Below are 18,748 nucleotides of genomic sequence, written 5' to 3'. Positions count from 1 at the left end.
GGCTGCAAGTTGCTATGGAATGAAAGATGAAGCAGGGCAGAAGGGGGGAGCAGGGAACAACGTCAGTAAGATAACTTGGTAAAAATACGGAGTTGATTCTGGGCCCTTCTTTTAAGTCAGCCGCAGAGAAGACATCACAAGACGGACGAGGATGAAAGGAAGCAACCAGTGCAGATATGGCAACTACAGCTTGTGTAGCTTTCTTGTCACCTTGGATATTTCATGTAAGGGTATTTTCAAGGAGCTGGTAACGACTGTGAAGTAAAACTGTTCTTTGCAACTTAATTTTTGTAAGATGTATTTTTCTAAAAGATACCAGTATCAGGTGTGGTTCACTTACATTTTATTGGTGGCTGTTAGATCACATCAAGCTCAAATAATGTATTTAATAGACTGAATTGTGGAACAAAAGTTGCATTCCTGAGGACACTTACCTGTGTTACTCATTGGAACAGTTTTGGGTGTTTTACAGGCTGCAAATACTTGGCAGGCTTGTGAATGCCAGGATAGTGAGGCACAGTAGCACTTGGAAGTGGGTTTAAGGGAGAGGAATGGAAATTAATTTGTCTTTTTCTCAAGGTTAATGCTTAATAAAATACAATTAACACAACAACAACAAAAAAAAACATCACACAAAACCCCCCTGAACTGCGACACTTTTTTTTTTTAATGAACATCTTGGGGTTTTTTTTTTACCCTTCCACTGGCTAGAATATGGGACTCATTGCTGAAGCTAACTGGACTTACACCACAGTTTCTCTGAGGACATTAGAGATCTCTTTGAGGTCAGTTTCTAAGCTGGTAGCTAGAAAGACATGGACCATTTGTCAAGTTGCCATTTATAAAACCCATTTGAGGAAGTAATGGGTGTCCTTACCAAATCTCTCTCCTTGTACTTAATTATTACACAAGCTTCTCTATTAGACTAGAGGCTGTGCTTGTAGATCAGAGAGCTCCTTAAACCTGTGAGAGTGAACATTTTGAGTTACAATATTTTGAATTTCTCAAATACAACAGACTAGTTTTCTAGCTACTGTCCTGATTGATACTAAAGCTAAACTCCTGTAGCCTCAATATCATTTTTTCTTTTGTAAAATGGTAGTCATACTTGCTTTCTCTTACTTTATAAAACAATTAAACAAGAGAGAGTCTCTCAAAGAGGCTTAACTCTTAGGACATCCATAGATACCACTTAGCATCACATGGCAACTGCAATGCAAGTAAGTAATGCTTGATTACTGAGATTCTAGTTCACAGTGACTTGGTTATACCTGTCCTGTCTTCTGTTAAAGGACAAATGCAGCCTCGTGACATTTGACTTGATCTTTACTTGTGGCAGGCACCTAAAACTGCTACCATTGCACTTGTCCTTTGTTCTGCCCTGCTGCGCTAGAGAGAGCGCTTTTGCTTTCATATCACATGATAATGCATAGAAATTTAATAGTCAAAAAGTAATGTGTTGATTCTGTGGTAGATAAGGCCGGTGTTAATATTTTTACTTATTCCATAGTTATTTAAATATTTTCTTCCTACCAGGAGGAAAAGCAAGTGGAAGAATAGAATGTCCTAACAAGCATGCCATTCTGGATTTGCTCAGAGAGTTTAAGCTCAGACTCAGTTAATGAATCCGTTCCAAACTGAAAAAGCAAGGAGTATATTGATATCGAAATAAGCAGCCCACTTATGCTTACTTAAGCTTCCTAAGCTTTGCTCTTTCTATTGGAGTTAACCTGAAACCAGCTTAAAAGTAAAATGGTATAAGGACAGAGCTTAAGCCTGACTGGAATGTCTTGCCAATTTACAGCCAAATAAGATTACATTTGTCCCCTTTGCCTTCAGTTCACACCAGTTCCCAGAACAACATAGCTGCTCATGGGATACATGATGTTCTCTCTTGGTTTATTCTCTTGGGCCAAAATTTATTTTTAATTGTACTCATGGGATTTGATGCACGGATAAAGCTTGGGGATGTGGGGGGGAAAGGAGCGTTAGCTTCCAATAACCTGTAATAAGGAAAGGAGAGTAACTTGAGAATGTGTTCTTCCCACGTGTTGCAGTTTGTCTTTCTCTTGTACTGAAAGTCACAAGCATCTGTGCAAACAGGAAGCCCTGTCAGCATCCTTAAAGTACCCAGAAGAAATCCGTGAGGGCATGGCCACAAGATTGTGGATGGTTCATTTTGATTTCTCAGGGTTTCATGTTGTCCTGAATCCAGTCAAGATAACGATTCACATTTGTATAAACGCCAGGTATGTCTTTGCGGCCACAGCCTATTCCCCAGCTGATGATTCCAATTAGATACATACGATCATCCTTCATACAGACCAGAGGCCCTCCAGAGTCACCCTACAGAGAAAGTAGCAGGTTAGTAACAATCTCCTTTTTTGTTTGTTCTTGTGTTGTTTTTTTCCACCCCACTGGCTTTGGTGGTGCACTAGTGTCTATAGAAATACCCTATGTAGTACCCTTGCAAATCATGAGCTCTTAGTAACAGCGCTTTCACATAAACCACTTTCATATTCCAGACTCCCTCAATGCTCCTCTTATGGGGAGAGACACCAAAAAATCTACCGCTAAAGCATCTAACTTTGTATGGCGCTTATTTATTAAATGTAGGTGAGATGTTTATAAGAACAAAGAGAGGAATGCTCTTACTCAAGCTGTAAAGATCCAAGGTGTTTTATACTGCTGTGTGTAACAGTTAAGCAAAATTATTAAAGAGCTGTATAAATGGAAAGGATGTGGATTGAATGCATGCCCTCCGTTTTCCTCATGTTACAGCTGCTTGTTCTCCACCATCTTTTGGCCTTTATTCTTCTTTTTTCAACTTTTCATAGAGTGGCACCTCCTTCCTCTTACAGAACCTCCTGCTGAGTGTTTTGAATGCTCACATAAGAGAAAATAGTAGGAAATGCTGCTGAGGTGGAGTTTCCTGCTCAGTTTTGTGGTATTTCCTATATTTGGGATTTTCAGTTCTGGGTTAAGTGTGGCCTGCTTTCCCAGCTACGAGGGGCAGGGGAAGAAAAAAGAGTGAGGAGCCAGGAGTTCAGTTCTGTTCAACAAAAGTCTACTAGAACTGCCATGTAGCCAAATGCAGAACTTCTTTAAACTATTTTCTGAAGCTTTATGTTTGGTTAGCTCAGACTATCAAGGACAGACCTAAAGGGCAAAGAGGAACAGAATTGGGTTTACCTTGCAGGCATCATCAAGGTGCCTTGTGTCTCCTGCACATAACATATTGTCCGTAACTGTCCGGTTGTCTAGATGCTGTGTTGTGCACCGACTGGCTGGAAACAGTCTGACATGGCCTTCCTTCAGGTGTTCTGAATAGAATGGAGAAACTGGAAGAAAAATTACAATATAAATACGTATATGTGTCTCTGTATGTATGTGTATATGTATTTAAAAAAAAAAAAAAAAGCAGTTCAATTTCTGTAGTTTAGGAGAGAGTAAACAGAGGTAGCTGAGGGTGGGGTGGTAGCTAAACTAATATTTTCTTGCCAGAGGGTCTTTTTTAATTCTTGGGGGCTCTGCTTTGGTACTGAGAACAGCTTAAATCTAATTGAGAGAGAATATTGCTTTTTTGGCGAGCTTAAATGCTTAAAGAGATTTTTGTAGGCTCCAAATTGAAGACTGCTATGTTTCTTGAATGGATAAGGAGTCTTTGCAGAGTTACATCAATCAAAATGAAGTCCCAGGAAGTGCCTATGAAAATCACTAACTGTATGAAACAGGATCCTGACTTTTTAGTATTAGACTTGCGCTAACAAAAATCAGCTGCCTTATCGTACACAATACTGAGCAACTGGATAGGAATGTACTTTGTGTTACATTGGAATGGAAGGGATTATTTTGTGTGTTTTGGGTGTTGGTTTTATTCTCCTATGTAGCTGCAATTGCACAAAGCTGAAAGTTGGCAGGACTGTTGTTTTTCAGTCTAGTTTTGAATTACAGATGCAGCATCCTTTCCCTTTCAAAGAGTTTATCCTGCAGTTCCTGTAAGCTATGCCGAGGACTAGCTTTAAAAGCACTTTACACCACACTTATATGTTAAATCTTCAGGTCTGTTCCAAAAACCCTATGGGTTCAAATCATGATGAGGTCTTGTTATGATGGATGCCTCGCAGTCTCTATCTCAAAGAGTTTACAAGTTAGAGGAAAAAAAAGAAATTAGTAGGAAGTGCCAGTAAAGTAAGAGCTGGTTTGGTTTTTTTTTTGTTATAAATATAGGTCAGCCCGTGTATAATTTCAGAGAGATTCTTTTTTTCCTATTTGTTGTAGCTTACTTTAAAAGCATTTATCCAGCCTTTTAATATCTATCTAGGATTGTAATTTCTTTAGTCTTTTTGGGTTGGGGGGGGGGGGTTGGTTTTTTTTTGCTAATCACAGAACAGTAGGGGTTGGAAGGGACCTCTGGAGATCATCTAGTCCAGTGCCCCTGCTAAAGCTGGATCACCTAAAGCAGGTTGCGCAGGATCGCATCCAGGTGGGTTTTGAATATCTCCAGAAAAGGAGATTCCACAACCTCTCTGGGCAGCCTGTTCCATCACTGCACAGCGAATGTATCTTTTAGAATAATGCAACTACTTACAACTGTATGGTATGTTAAATCTTGACAGAAATGGATTTCTGTCAGAATGACAATATCTAAATGTACTCAGCACAGCAGAAATGTAGCAGCCCTGATGATTGCTAATTTTCTGTCTTTCCTATATTATCCATTGTGCCATTTTTTGTGTTTCTGCTGTTGGAGAGTATCAAGGAAGACTCTACTAGCCCATGCAGCTGACAGAACTCGGATGAAGTAACTTGCAGCAAAACATGTTTTTGTGTATCTCCCACTTAAGCATACATTTTGTTGTGCTGATATAAGCCCGTATAATAATTGAGGAGGTCACACATTAAGTGATGCTAAAGGTTTGATTTCTTTGAGAGCAGAGGACCCAAACTTTGGACCTAGTATCTTCTACTTATGGATAGACTTGTATCTTCTACTTACATTCTTCATTTTTGCCATAACCAGAGATCTCACATTCAGTCCAGTCAGGCAGCTGCAGTTCCGGTGTTGGGAGGCAGGCGGCACGGACAGTGTCTGTTTCAATAGCACAGTCTTCTGCATCTGAGCGCAACTGCAACAGAGCTGAAGAGGGAAAACAATCCCCACTTCATTAACCACAAACTTGAGCCAACCATGACTTTTCCAGTCACAAGGTCAGAAAAGTTCTTACCAATATCATTGTTGAAATTTTCTGAGTCAAATCTCTGATGCACAGTGTAGCTCTTCACTTGAAACTTTTGTTCGTTTTCCTCGGGAGTTGTTCGGGAAGTCCTACCCAGCACAATTTTCAGCTGATTTGTACTAAAGCTGAAGAACAAGAGAGTCTTACTTGCTTCCTGTGTTAACTGGAGTGGACCCTTCTCTTGAAGATGTGCTGTTGGAGCTTTTGCTTTTCTTATTTTAGTACTATACTACTTCATTACCCAGGCAGTTTGACCTCAAGTGTCCTATTTGCCTTTGTTTTTGCGCTAATTTCTTACAGCCATCATGGCAAAGGTCCTCTGCCAGCCCCTTGGTGTTCTCAAGTTTCAGATGGCTCTGCATCTGTATCAACAACTTTGTTCTTCTGCTGTCTGATAATTTGGTCTGGTACCTTAATACCATGCTGCTAGTTTGCCTGATAAATGCCTGTTTGTAATGCTCAGCACGATTAACTGTATAATCTTTAGTGTAGAATGACTTACTGGGATAAAGAGCTTTTTTTTTTTTTTTTTTTGTTTTCCCCAAGTCTTTTCCCCTTCCGGTAAGGCTATACTGGATGCTTCCATTATCTAGATTCCCCCCCCCCGACAATACTGAATCCTCAACTTACCCTTCCTCAAAACAGTGAGCAGCTGACAAAACCCAGCAGGAACTGATCAGAATTCCTCCACAGAGGAAGTGCTCTCCAGGTGCTCGGCGATACTTCACAAATATGGCAGCTTGCCATGGGTGAGCTGCAATGTCTGCATAGGAGCCACCTTTAATCCTGTACTGGTGTACTCTGTGCTGCCGTAAGCCACAGGTGGCTGTGGATGACAAACCCAGAAACAGGCTTTTTGTTCAGGGACTGTTGCTTTGAGTTTGGGTTAAGAGCCTGTTAGTCATCAGTGCATGTTGAGGCAGCCTGGTATGAACTGTTTAGCATCTGACTCATTCCTGTTTCCTAGGAAACTTGTATTCTGATTTGAAAAATACAGTAAGGAAACCATGCCTTTTCTCTCCTCCATTTCTGCAGCATTCCCTTCTGGCAGAGATAAAGGCACTTCTGTGAGACTGGAGCCACAGAATCTCTTTCTACTACTAAAAGCTTCCCCCACCCACCCCTGCTCTTATTTTACAGTAGGAGGCTTGAGTTTAATACAAATGACATGCAGAACAGTAATGCCTCAAAGAGAGAAGAATCAGGAGTCTAGAATCCTTACAGCAAGTAGGCACATTGCAGTACTCCCATGTGAGCTGATTTCCTTTCAGTACATGGCACCAGGGCTTGCTATCATTGTCAGGATTCCTGCAGCACAGGAAAGAGAAAAGCTATTTGTATTATCAGATCTGCATGGAGTTTGGGGAGACCTAAAGGTGGCAGACTGTGACCTGAACGTACTCTTTTTGATTTTTCTAGAGATACAGAGGGCCCTACGGGCTCGTGGAATTTCCATTTATGGAGTCTGATATTAGAAAAGCATAGATAGGTGGAATAAAATCACTATTGTCACTGGGCTTCATTCCCTGCAGTAATGTATTTCCTGTGCTTTAATAACACACAGAAAAGGCTAGAGCCCTGCCTCAAGAGTAGCACAAGGAAGTTTGGTGGGACTTTTTAAATTCTATAACTGACTACATACCGACAGAAATTGTGACTACCAAGGCCCAGCTGGTAAGCATCTCTTCTCCAAGCAGTATATAACTTGTTGACAAGGATTCGAGAATTCCACCTCAAACAGGTAGCTCCAGAACTGGTAACACTGTGGCTGCCTCGGTAATCTGTGCCTCTTCCAGATTTGCAGTTGCTGTTCCCAACTTCAATAAGAAAGCTGCATGTTAACCGATGGATGTGAACCTGTCAGCTGTACCTAACTGTGATTTCTGTCAAGGCACCTATGTAGTAGCTATACTTATCTCAGTCTTTCGGTGTCATAAATATTAAAAACTTAAACATGATTTAATGTGAGAGTCTCAACTTTTCAGGCTACAGAAATAGCACAAGTCCACAGAGAACCCTTAAATACGCAGTGAATCATGGAAGCTCTAAAGTCCATTCCCTGTCCCCCTGCATGTACCTTTTGAACAGGAGGGCACACTGCAGTGTTCCCAGATGTACTTTCCCCCTTTATAGATATAGCACCAAGGTCTGGAATCCTCATCTGGGTTTCTGAAAGAGTTATGATGATATGCATTATTATAAAGCTATTGTTATTAGTCCCATGTCTGTCATCTAGTTTGGTAACTTAATCCTGCTCTGCAGTGAAGACATGGACTGAACCATCAGAAGTCATTTGGATTCCTATTTTAATTATAAAATTGTGGAGTACGTGGAGGTGAGGATGAGACAGCCAGTAACTAGCAGGAGTGGACACCTTGTTTGTGCAGTTTAGTTCATGTGCATGAAGCACTATATTTTTAGAGTTTTGAGCAGGATCTGGAGCTGCAGGAAACTGGCTTACAAAGGGATTTTTAGGCACTGAGAAGGGACAAGGGAAGGACTATGGGGTGAGAGATGTATGCATTTTGTGGTCTGTCAGAAGCATCCAGTCTAGATAGATCTGAAGTTCAGCTGCGGCAGCTACAGAAGTTGCAATTGCTGCTCATGGGCTGCGCGGTGTTTGCACCTACGCAGAGTGTTCTCTGCTTGGCGTTAGACTGTTGCAAATAGCTGTTCCTTTGCACCAAGCTCTTAGACTGGGCTGAGTCCTGTGGTTCTGACCTGTGTGCCATCAGCCCCTCACCTGCAGTAGTTGTGATTGCCCAATCCTAGCTCAGCAGCATCCTCTCTCCGGCCGCTGTATGTCCGGTCCATCAAGCCATTGCTATTCCAATTTAAGCATTCAGTTCCACTCTCTGTCATGCTCCATGTACCCCTGTATGTTACTCCAGCATCTTTGTAGCACTTAACTTCAGTATCTGAACAAAAGAGAACAAAATGTTACTATAACAACAGCATCCCAAACTCTGCTTCCCCAGTCTCTCTTCTGTTTAAACTTGCCTCCCAGATGTCTTGTCTAGTGAGTTGGTGAAAATGCCTTGCCAGGCAGACTGTAAGTATACACAAAGGTCTTCAGCTCCAAAATTTAGAGTTTTATTAAGAGACACTGAAAACAGCCCAGGTGTCCTTCTTAGAAGTTCTTTTGAGTATTAGCTTTAGAATAAAAAGAGGCAATTTAACAGAGAGCCTAGTATAGAGCAGCAGCTTCTGGGTACCTCATCCTTCTGCGCTGCATAGCTAAAACCAGTAGCATTGTTCACGGTAATTCACATGGTATACTTGCCTATTTCACACTGCTTCCCAGAGAAACCTTGGTGGCACTGGCAGATGAAGAGCTGTGGGGAATAATATGCCTGTGAACATTGGCCCCCGTTGTAGCATTTATTTCTAGTGCAGGCTGTGGAATAAGCGAAAGCCAGGAAAAACTGTTAGATTTCACAGAATTAAGCAGCTGGCAATGTTTAACCATCTTTCCTCTCCTGTCGGTTTCCTTTAGCCTGTTTTATTTTTCCCTGCCTACCTGCTACTGTCATGTGCTTACAATCTTCTGGTGTAGTGCTTATATTCTTCCTTTGCTCCGTTCTCTCCACATACACTAAGAGGAGCCTTCCTCAGTCCCTTGCTCACCTCTACTTAGTCCTGCCTAAGTTGGTATATATTAGTATTTTCATTTCTACCCTACTCTATTTCAAGCCAAATTGTCCGTGTGGTAACTCCGTCCCTGATAGTGGAGTTCATCTTTAGGATGATTAAATGAATAATCTCTCATCCCCCACCATTTCCTTTCTCTTTTTCTTCATACTCACCTCTGACAGGCACAGTGTGGCAACGACTCCGACCACTGTCGCACCTACAGTATTCTATTCTGCTCCCTGAGAGCCTCAGCCAGGTCCCCCTGTGCTGGTAAATTTCTCCAGATGAATTGTCTGTGCACATGGCTGTAATTGGAGAAAGGAAATCCTCTTTTAGAGATTCAGGGAAAAGACCTGGCTGAGCAAAAGAACTCCCTTCTCTTTCCAGGAGAAAAGTATCTGTGATGCATCTGTCTAACAGGCTGCCCTTTTTCCTTCTTGGAACACAATTGTCCCATCTCTCTCACTGCTGTGTTGCTGTACTGTTCCACTGTTGACCGGCCTCTTTTTCTTTGAAGAAGAACAGAGGGAGGGGAAAACTTTGGTCTTTGAGTTGTGGATGGTATTAATGGTCTGGTATTTTGCCTTCTGAATCTGTCATCCAGATAACTGTAACATCTTTCAGACTCCATTCCCTCAGCATCATCTGCTTTCCCCTCCTCTGTTCATAAAGCTCCAGGTATCATGGTTGTGGTTTGCCTGGCTTACCTCTAGATCTGGCTCCCCGTTTGAAACGCATGCGTAAGCCCTGCAAGCAAAGAAGGTTAATTGTGTGAGTAACAGCTCTCTTAAGAAGACTGAGAGAAGAATTGCCTCTAAAGAGACAGTCCTCCTCTTGAGGTCTTGTAAATCAAGGGAGCTCTGAGCAACTGTCTGCCCTCCTTGTCAGACAGTGCAGTGAAAAGTGCCTGTAGTACCTCAGGGACTGAGAATTGTAAATCATCAAGTTGCCACAGATTACCAGGTGATTGCTTGTCATCTGAGCAGCGTGAACTTGGGATGTGCTGTACTCGCATTGTGTGTGAAGTGATTATGTGTTCTTGGGGCATTGCAAGCACTAACTAAAACTTGTCAGCTTTCTGCTATTTGAAGGAGGTTCAGGCAAATAGTTTCCAAAGAAGTAAATGTGAATAAGCAGTTATTTTTGTTCATTGACATGCAGTTTCCCCATAAGCCTTTGTAGCTTAATTACCTTTGAGAAATATATCTCCTGCAGCCAATTAAATAAAATATTTTGGATAAAGTTTTAAGGAGGAAACCAATTTAGAGAGATTCTTTGATCTGGTCACAAGAGAAAGAATAACATAAAAAGAAAGAGGAAGGCTGGGACAGCAATTCTTTGAGAAAGACTAAACTTTTTAGAATTGTGTATGGTTTACTCAAGCTGTGCAATGCAAGGCTTAAAGTGAGGAGACATGGGAACCATCGATGTCCAGTTGCGAGGGTAATGATGAAGGTGATGACAATAGAAAGAAAATTAAAAGGTGCTCACAATGGAACTCTTACTAACAGTTAAAGGTGACAATGAACAGATGCACCAAGAAGATTTGGAGAAGACTTGCTTACTGAAATGAAAACCAGCGAGGATAACACGTTACTGGAAATCTCAGCTTAGAGGTAGGCTACTTTGTAAGGTTTTCCTTTCTCTGGTTTTTAGTGACATAAACAGATTCTCCTTCTGTCTGATGCAGACAGCTGGAGTCAATGGTAAGGAAGTGCTGCTGAAAACGCAGGACAATGGCAAGAGCATTATTTGATGCATTAGCCTCTTACCTGGCATTGAGCAGTCATGATTGCTCCCACCAGCAGGAGCAGACATGGGAATTTGCCTTCCATTCTAAGTGTTTTCCACATCACCTCCAAATCTCAAGTTATCTATAGAGACAAATTAAAAATAAGATGAGATTCAGGTTAGTGAATAATAACTAAATATAATACCTAAAATACTAAATAAATGAGATTCAGGTTACTAAGGCCTACCTAAGAGATCTCTTGCAGGGGCACAAAAATCTGCTCAAGGGTCAGTCTGTAATAACAGTGGTTTAAGAGGATTTGCATTTTCTGCACAGACTCCTTATTTGGGTGAGAGTGAGGACTTCTCTCTTGTGTAGAGGATGCATTGACAAGGAGACTTTGGTCGATGATAGGTGAGGACAGCACTGCTATGGTTTTGATTTTCAGTATTTCTATAGCTTCTCCCCAGCTGAGCTTTTAGATTCTACTATTGTCATGTGCTTTTGCCAAAAAGGGAGAGTATGGCAATTAGGTGGCAGGCTGGTTTTTAGTTCGGTGTTCTCACTTACTCGTTGCAGCATTTCTTCCTGTGTGTTGCTTCTATGCAGTCACAACTACGTCTGTGTTGGTTTTGCGTGGCAAGGTTTTGGTAGTGGGGGGGCTACAGGGGTGGCTTCTGTGAGAAGCTGCTAGAAGCTTCCCCTGTGTCTGACAGAGCCAATGCCAGCCGGCTCCAAGACGGACCCGCCGCTGGCCAAGGCCAAGCCAATCAGCGCCTCTGGGATAACATATTTAAGAAAGAGAAAAACAGTTAGCGCTTTTGCAGCCAGAGAGAGGAGTGAGAAGATATAAGAACATCTGCAGACACCAAGGTCAGTGAAGAAGGAGGGGGAGGAGGTGCTCCAGGCGCCGGAGCAAGATTCCCCTGCAGCCCGTGGTGAAGACCATGGTGAAGCAGGCTGTCCCCCTGCAGCCCATGGAGGGAGGATGAGGGGGTGTAGAGATTCCACCTGCAGCCCGTGGAGGACCCCACACCAGAGCAGGTGGAGGCACCTGAAGGAGGCTGTGGCCCCGTGGGAAGCCCACGCTGGAGCAAGCTCCTGGCAGGACCTGTGGCCCCATGGAGAGAGGAGCCCACTCCAGAGCAGGTTTGCTGACAGGACTTGTGACCCCGTGGGGGACCCACGCTGGAGCAGTTTGCTCCTGAAGGTCTGCACCCCGTGGAGGAGACTCACGTTGGAGAAGGCCGTGAAGGACTGTCTCCCGTGAGAGGGACTCCATGCTGGAGCAGGGGAACGATGAGAGGAGTCCTCCCCCTGAGGAGGAAGAAGCGGCAGAAACACTGCGTGATGAACTGACCGTAACCCCCACTCCCCGTCCCCCTGTGCCGCTGGGGGGAGAGGAGGTTGAAGCCAGGAGTGAAGTTGAGCCTGGGAAGATGGGAGGGGTGGGGGGAGGTGTTTTTAAGATTTGGTTTTATTTCTCATTCCTCTACTCTGTTTTGCTTAGTAATAAATAAGATGAATTCCCTCTCTAAGTTTGGTCTGTTTTGCTCGTGATGATAATTAGAGAATGATCTCTCCCTGTCCTTATCTCGACCCGTAAGGTTTTTTTCGTTGTACCTTTTCTCCCCTGCCTAATGAAAGAGGGGAGTGATAGAGCGGCTCTGGTGGGCACCTGGCCCTCAGCCAGGGTCAACCCACCACAACATCTTATTCCTTCTAATCCCTTCAGCAGCTTTGCACATCAGAGAAAGCCCTCTTCCATCCCACGTGAAGAGTTTCTGCTTCCTCTAGACTGATTTACGTAGTCTGTCTCCTACAGCAGGTGTCTTGGGAGAGAACCTCTAATGATGTCCTGTGGGAGTTTGCTGGCTGGTACGGTGTGGCTGGGGTTAAGGATTAATCTGGATTTCTGCCTCCATTCATTTGATTTGCTTTGAAAAATCTACTTTTCGGTCATCAGAGGTTAATTTCCTACATGGTGAAATTGCTGCTCTGACCTGGCCACAGATAGCTATAGGAAGGACATTTGGGTACTGTGATCCACTTGCATTTCTATCTACTGTAGCAAAATTTATTTCTGTCTGGCCTTGAGCAGGCAAGTTTCTTGGCAGAAGCGTGAATTTAGATTTCTGTAGCCACTGACTGCAGCGAGATATGCTACCATCTTGTACCCTGGTTTCCCCTCCCCCAGTTTGTTTCCTGATGAAGGAGGAAAAATGATTTCTTCCACCAAAGCAGAGCGCCTTGTGTAAGCGCTGACTGGGTTAGGGCAGCTGCTGGGTGGAGAGAAAATACTGAGCAGCAAGGGGGCGTTCATAACACGGCGTGGTCTCGAGCGTATACAAATTTTACTGCTGAAATTAAGCAACACGGGTTTTTCCCATTCCCGTATTAAATGCCATTTCTAATCTCATCCTCATAGCAGAAAATATGCTGGATGTGACAAGACAAAGGCAGTGAAGGGCTTTCTGAGGTGGTCTGTTGCCTATGAAAGCGATGCACTTTGCTGTGGGCTGCTGGCTCCCCTGTTAATCCCTGTAGGAAAAATCCTCAAGAAGATGTATTTTGCCCATTCTTTTATCTTGGTGACCTTGTAGTAATTGTAAAAGATCAGGGAAATGTATGTATGTATTTACAGTTGGACTTGATGATCTTAAAGGTCTTTTCCAACCTAAATGATTCTATGATTCTAAAAGAACTCCAGTAAAGCCTGACCTTAGCAGCATGAGTTTGGTAGCTAGCAAAGTTCTAGTTTATATTTAGAAACACTGCTGAACTTGAGGACTTTAAATGAGGATTTATTGGTACACCAACAGGAGTCTGCTGGGCGGCGGGAGGCTGTTGTTCATGGCAAAACTTAAATTAGTAAGATGGATACAAATGATTATACAATGTCAGAAGTTTAGAAACTTAGTCCCTATGGGACTTTTTAGAAACATGGCATTAGATGTAAGCTGAAGGAGGGGAGATTTAGATTAGATATTAGGAAGAAATTCTTCCCTGTGAGGGTGGTGAGGCCCTGGCACAGGTTGCCCAGAGAAGCTGTGGCTGCCCCTGGCTCCCTGGCAGTGTTCAAGGCCAGGTTGGATGGGGCTTTGGGCAACCTGGGCTAGTGGAGGGTGTCCCTGCCCATGGCAGGGGGGTGGAACTGGATGGTCTTTAAGGTGTCTTCCAACCCAAACCTTTCTATGATTCTATGAAATAGCAAGGTCCAATACATCTAGTAAAAACTGGGAAGGTATTACGATTTTCACAGATGAGTAATAGCTTTTAAGGACTGGAGTTGTCATTATTATGTAATCTGAGCTCTTACAATAAGACAACTAACTTTATCACAGGTTTCCTGACATGAACCCATAATTTTCTTCCTAAAAGTAAGAGTTACTCTTGCATGCAGTAATAGTAGCTCTTTTTTACAATTGAATGAGACATAAGTAATCACCAGTGTGAACAGATTTAGCTTGATTCTCTGTACTAACCAAGACTGGTATAGCAGTCAGTCTAGATGGCTGAGATGAATCACGAGAGTGGGATGTAGATGGGACCCCCCTGCCCCTGCTTTGAACAAGTCCAGCACCAGGGGTCCATTTTCTCTCTTCCTTTGAAAAGATAATGCCTCCTATACAAACCAAGAGCTGGGAGTGAGGTAGAGTAGCAAGCAAGAAGGTGTCATTCCATTCCTAATCTCTGGGATTGCTTTGCAGTTCTAAATCTTTGAAATAATATTCAGGCACTGTCTCCCACACTATCAGCTTTTTATCATCTACATTATATGATCCCTGAGCAAATAGAAAGCTAACCCAATTATTTGAGAAAACTACTACTTCTAGTAATTAGGAGCTCAGACTATGTTTATATAAAGCCAGGGAAGGCAGCTGGATAATAGCTGGTGAAACTGGAGTATGACAGATGAATGAATCATTAATTGGAATTCAAGGCTAAGAAAGGGAAAGAGTTTGTATGTGGGTTTTCTGGTGGTTTGTTTTTTTGGGTTTGTTTTTTTTTTTTTTTTTTTAAAAAAGATCTGTTCAAAGAGAAAGCAAAAGGCACAAATATTCCAGTATCTGAAGCAGAACTGGGAGTACAGCAGGATAGTTTAGGCTGTGGTTTCTCATCGTTAGACTGCACAAAGAGGAGACTTAAGCTGCAAGTCAGACTGAAAAAGATTCATAGGAACAGCTTCTGAGAACCTTAGTTAGTCCAAGTCTTGTCTTTAGATCACAATCTTGATGATGAGACCCTTGTAATTCAGAGAATCTCTTGGGGATTTGTATTAGTATGCAGAATTTGTAGTATGCTTTTTATATATTTTTAAGCCTTTTCTCACCTTTTAGGAAGCATTTTGCATTGTATAGCAAGCCTTAGTGATTTCCAAATAGGCATTGACTTCAATTGAATCTGAACTAAATCAGCAGCGTTCCCAAAGCTGCAGTGGATGATGTGAACTGCTACGCAGAGTCATCTGGTTGCTGCTGTAACCCTGCGTTATATTATCCTTAGTCCCTGCAGCTGTAGCTCACTATCAGAGCCATGCAGGCTTGTGTTCTGACTCCCACAGTGGCAAGGTTTTAAGGTGCTAATTGTTAGTACCACTGGTCATCTTTGTTGCTATCTGTTGAGAAGGCTTGAAGTTCTTACTGACAGCTTTAAGGAATGAGATTCTGCTAGCTAAGACCTTGTTAAGGACAGGCTGATTCAGTGAAGCTACTTATCTGAGTTGAGCTGCTTTGTTAGAATTTTTCTCTGGGAAGCACCATAAAGAACTCTTGAGACCTCATTTCTGAATTACCTACTAAGATACCCCAAAAATAAGGAAACACTGATGAATTCTGATTTTTTTTTTTTTTTTTTTGGTAGGAGGACAGAGTGGCAAAGCCAGCCTAACTAATATCTTCAAGGAAGTCCATGCTGCTGAAACCAGCAGGAAACTATAGCTACTTTTCAGGAGGGAGGGGAAAATATGTTGGTTTTGTTTTGTTTTTTTTTTTTTAAAAAAAGGCATTTTGGTCTTGGGGACTGACATGAAAGGAGGACTCCCTATTTAAAAAGCACCTGCATAGTAGTCTGCTATACAAGCAGATTCTAGTCTTACACAGCACATGCTCATACTGCAGAATGTAACAGAAAGTCTCCCTAAAGTTGTCTTGCATCGGATGCTACATCCTTTCCTCCACTTATTTCTGCTGCCCCTGTTCAGGCTAGCTTATCTAATATGCTTAATGCTGTAGCCCTTCCCCCCTCTCCATGGGGAAAAGCTTGTCCATGCATTGGTGGCTGCTGTCCCACTATGCATGGAAAACTGGTAACAGATGTTGCCAGATGTTTATTTTCAGTTTTGGGAAAGGTACAGCTTAGGCCAGTCAATTGGAATGTTCCAAATGATAAACCCTATCAAACTGAAACCATACAGCTGTTTGAAAAATACCATGTTTACAGGACTCCAAGCAGAAACCTGCAAGCAGTCTGCTTTCTGGTAGGGCTTTCCTAAACAGTTAATGCCTTCTGCTCTCACCCTTTGCTTCCTCTCTGATCAAAAATACTCTAGCAATAAGCCAGAGGCCTAGATGCAGTGTTCTGACCTTTTGATTTTAACACTTTCAGGTACATTAGGACATAAAGATATACGATACCCTAAATGTATCTCTCTTTGCTGAAGCATCATCAGCAGGATTACTTTAAATCCCACATATTACTTTATTATTAATAACAGCCCTTCTAAGCAGTAAGAATGTGTTGTCTTGCTGATGTGGAATAAGACCTAAAAAAGGGATGTATCTTATCAAGGTCGAACAAAAGGTCATTAATAGAAATTAAAAGTAGCTCTCCCCCCCCATATGCCTCACCATAACCTAGTATGTCCATGCCAGAATACTTTGATTCTGAGTCTATAGCACTAATAGCTTTCTTGCTGATTAACAGCTGTCTTGATCTAGTTCTAGCAAAAGACTGCAGATCCTTGCTGCCTTTTCCTACCTTCTGGAGAAAGTGTTTCTGTATCCCTTTTCTAAACTGAGCAGATGAATATCAGACTGGTACTATTTCTTTTTAAAACATAACAGTGGACAGACCTCTGCTTTCGGGGAAAAGAATTAAAGCAAAACAAAAAAGGTAAGATTCTGTAGTCTTTGAAGGCATCCGAAGAAATGGCTGTTTCAAACTCTGCCTTCGTTTTGGGAATCATTCTCAATATTTCCTGTGGCTTTGGCCACATTTGAAAAGAACTGTGTCTAGGGAGAACTGAAGAAGATCCGCCCTCCTCTTTGTCCCTCCATTATCCTGGTTGGGAGCCTGGGGTGAAAGGCATAGTCTGATCTCCCAGGAAGACGACAAATTATCCTTTCACTGCTAGCTCTCTGACTCTTTCCTTACCATTAAGATACTTGTCCCTAACTCTTCTTTTCTTTCAAGTTCTCTTGCTAATGTTTTTTGTGCAGGAGACTCCTCCCCGCTAACTGGTCTGAGCCTGAGGCTGTCAGCCCTTTCCCTGGAATAGCTGAAGCTTTCTTGAAACAACTGAAAGCTACCAGGATTATGAATCTCTTCAAAAGCTGAAAGGCAATAGGTCAGTTAGTTAACTACCATGGTGTTTCAGTGGGATTTATTAAAGAATAATATTTAGTAGTATTTAATGACAATGCCATTGATGTTGAAAACGGGAAATGCACTTTTTGCAACGGGTGCAGAGCCGAACCTACCTTTTTGCTTTTTCTCTTCTGTATTCTGATGTTGATTTCCTTTCCAGACCAGTCTTGCTTGCTTTTTCTGCGTCTCTGCGTTGGTCCCTGAACAGCTCCCGTCCTGCTTAAAACTCCGCTCGAGGGGGTGGAGACTCCAGAGGGCAGCGGCGGGTCTCTGCCCACCCCCTCCAGAGAACCCGGGGACGATCCGGACTGGGTGGCTTCGGTCCGGAGTGCTCGGGGGCGAGTGTGCAGGACAGGAGGAAAGCTTGCTTTTGAAGTGCCTGGGGCACGCTGGATTTTACAGCTAGTTTGTTTGGTTCTTTCTCGTTTCCAGGTAGAGAGCGGATTCAGTCTTCAAAACAATTTTTCCCCACTGAAGACCTTAAGCTTCAGTGACAGTGCGAATAGTAAGCATGCCTTAGGATGAACTGTCTCATCAAGCTTCTAGGAATGTGAGGGTGAATGCACAGGTGTATTATTTCTAACATGACCAGAGGTCTGCAATCCATAGACTTAGTCCTGATACTTAGAAACTCCTGTTTCAAGCAAGAGCATAGTGTGCTGTGCTCTGAACGGCATCCATTGAGAATCTTTGGCAGGGAGACCCTGACCTCTCTGTAGAGCACAGCATGCCGTGAACAGCGCCACTGGGAGAAGAAATGGTCAGACGAGCTCTCAAGTGGGGACAATGAACAAAACTTCTAAGGATCCTTAGATAGAAATAAGGAATAGCATGTTGAGGACCAGAGAGTTAAATGTCTGCTGATACTGTCCAGACCTGCTCACCAGGGTGCTGTCACGAGGTACTAGGTTATCAAAGTGTGGCAGACATCTGAATGATCCATTTTGGAGCTGAACTTAGGGCTGGGTTATGAAAACTGTCAGTGACGCAATTGTTACAGTAATGGATGTGTCCTAACTTAAAAACTGATTCATTAGAAATCAGGTTCCTGATAGATTTTACTGTAAGCATAGATATTTTAAGAAATGGTGTGTGAGTGACCTCTATCTTCAGGAAGCAGCTGCATAGAGTCCTCAGTTGGGAAGCATGGCAATGGATATTTTGCATATTGGCAAAGATGAAATACTGGTTACTCTGAATGTTTAGCCCTTCTCTGTATGGAAATCTATGTCAAGATTATCACATGTATTTGTCTGAGAGTCACAGTGCTGGTGGTAACGTTACTGCCATAAATCTGATTTAAGGGCGGCTGTGCCTGTTTCCAGAAGGGACTCATAGTTGTTGAGGGGGAAAAAAAGATGCGTGAGCAAGGGATAATTTATATTATTTTTAAAGATAACAGCTATTTGCTACTGGACTTCTAGATTAAAGATGCTAACAAAGTAATGGCCGTGGGGGAAGATTTCAGAAGTTATTATTTCCTGGCTTTTCAAAATTTAAGGACAACTAGAGCTGTCTAGAGTGTGGTGTGGGTGCTTAATGCATCTTAGGAAAG

General features: G+C 42.6%; 1 protein-coding gene and 1 long non-coding RNA gene across 5 annotated transcripts; one reads left to right on the top strand and one right to left on the bottom strand.

The window, feature by feature from the left end:
- Positions 1 to 326: 326 nt before the first annotated feature.
- On the bottom strand, positions 327 to 17,448 carry PLAT (plasminogen activator, tissue type). 4 transcript variants are annotated; one of them, XM_075736797.1, is made up of 14 exons: positions 17,307 to 17,438; positions 10,646 to 10,747; positions 9,581 to 9,620; positions 9,047 to 9,178; positions 8,524 to 8,637; positions 7,984 to 8,158; positions 7,318 to 7,409; positions 6,883 to 7,057; positions 6,463 to 6,548; positions 5,871 to 6,066; positions 5,229 to 5,365; positions 5,000 to 5,140; positions 3,193 to 3,341; positions 327 to 2,346 (listed from the first exon to the last, which is right to left on the bottom strand). In XM_075736797.1, exons 2-14 carry the CDS (start codon positions 10,724 to 10,726, stop codon positions 2,188 to 2,190), a joined length of 1,677 nt encoding a protein of 558 aa, XP_075592912.1. In that variant the 5' UTR covers positions 10,727 to 10,747; positions 17,307 to 17,438; the 3' UTR covers positions 327 to 2,187. The 4 variants fall into 4 exon arrangements, with proteins under 4 accessions (XP_075592912.1, XP_075592915.1, XP_075592917.1 ...); XM_075736800.1 differs by lacking the exon at positions 9,047 to 9,178 and having other exon boundaries at positions 17,307 to 17,448; XM_075736802.1 differs by lacking the exons at positions 6,883 to 7,057; positions 7,318 to 7,409 and having other exon boundaries at positions 17,307 to 17,448.
- On the top strand, positions 17,420 to 18,089 carry LOC142598367 (uncharacterized). Its single transcript, XR_012832619.1, has 3 exons — positions 17,420 to 17,535; positions 17,630 to 17,698; positions 17,891 to 18,089. It is a non-coding gene; the product is annotated as an uncharacterized LOC142598367 (long non-coding RNA).
- The last annotated feature ends 659 nt before the right edge of the window (positions 18,090 to 18,748 follow it).

Source organism: Balearica regulorum, chromosome 27 (assembly GCF_011004875.1).
Source record: "Balearica regulorum gibbericeps isolate bBalReg1 chromosome 27, bBalReg1.pri, whole genome shotgun sequence".
NCBI classification, from domain to species: Eukaryota; Metazoa; Chordata; class Aves; order Gruiformes; family Gruidae; genus Balearica; species Balearica regulorum.
The sequence above is the reverse complement of the archived record's forward strand: the minus strand, read 5'-3'. Positions and strand labels throughout refer to the sequence as shown.

What these genes read in the sequence shown, in the direction of transcription:
- PLAT (XM_075736797.1), bottom strand. Translation starts at nt 10,726, where the DNA reads ATGTGGAAAACACTTAGAATGGAAGGCAAATTCCCATGTCTGCTCCTG. An exon ending in GGCAATCACAACTACTGCAG is followed by an intron (nt 7,410 to 7,983) that starts GTGAGGGGCTGA and finishes TAACTCTTTCAG; the next exon opens with AAACCCAGATGAGGATTCCA. An exon ending in GGTAGTCACAATTTCTGTCG is followed by an intron (nt 6,549 to 6,882) that starts GTATGTAGTCAG and finishes CCTGTGCTGCAG; the next exon opens with GAATCCTGACAATGATAGCA.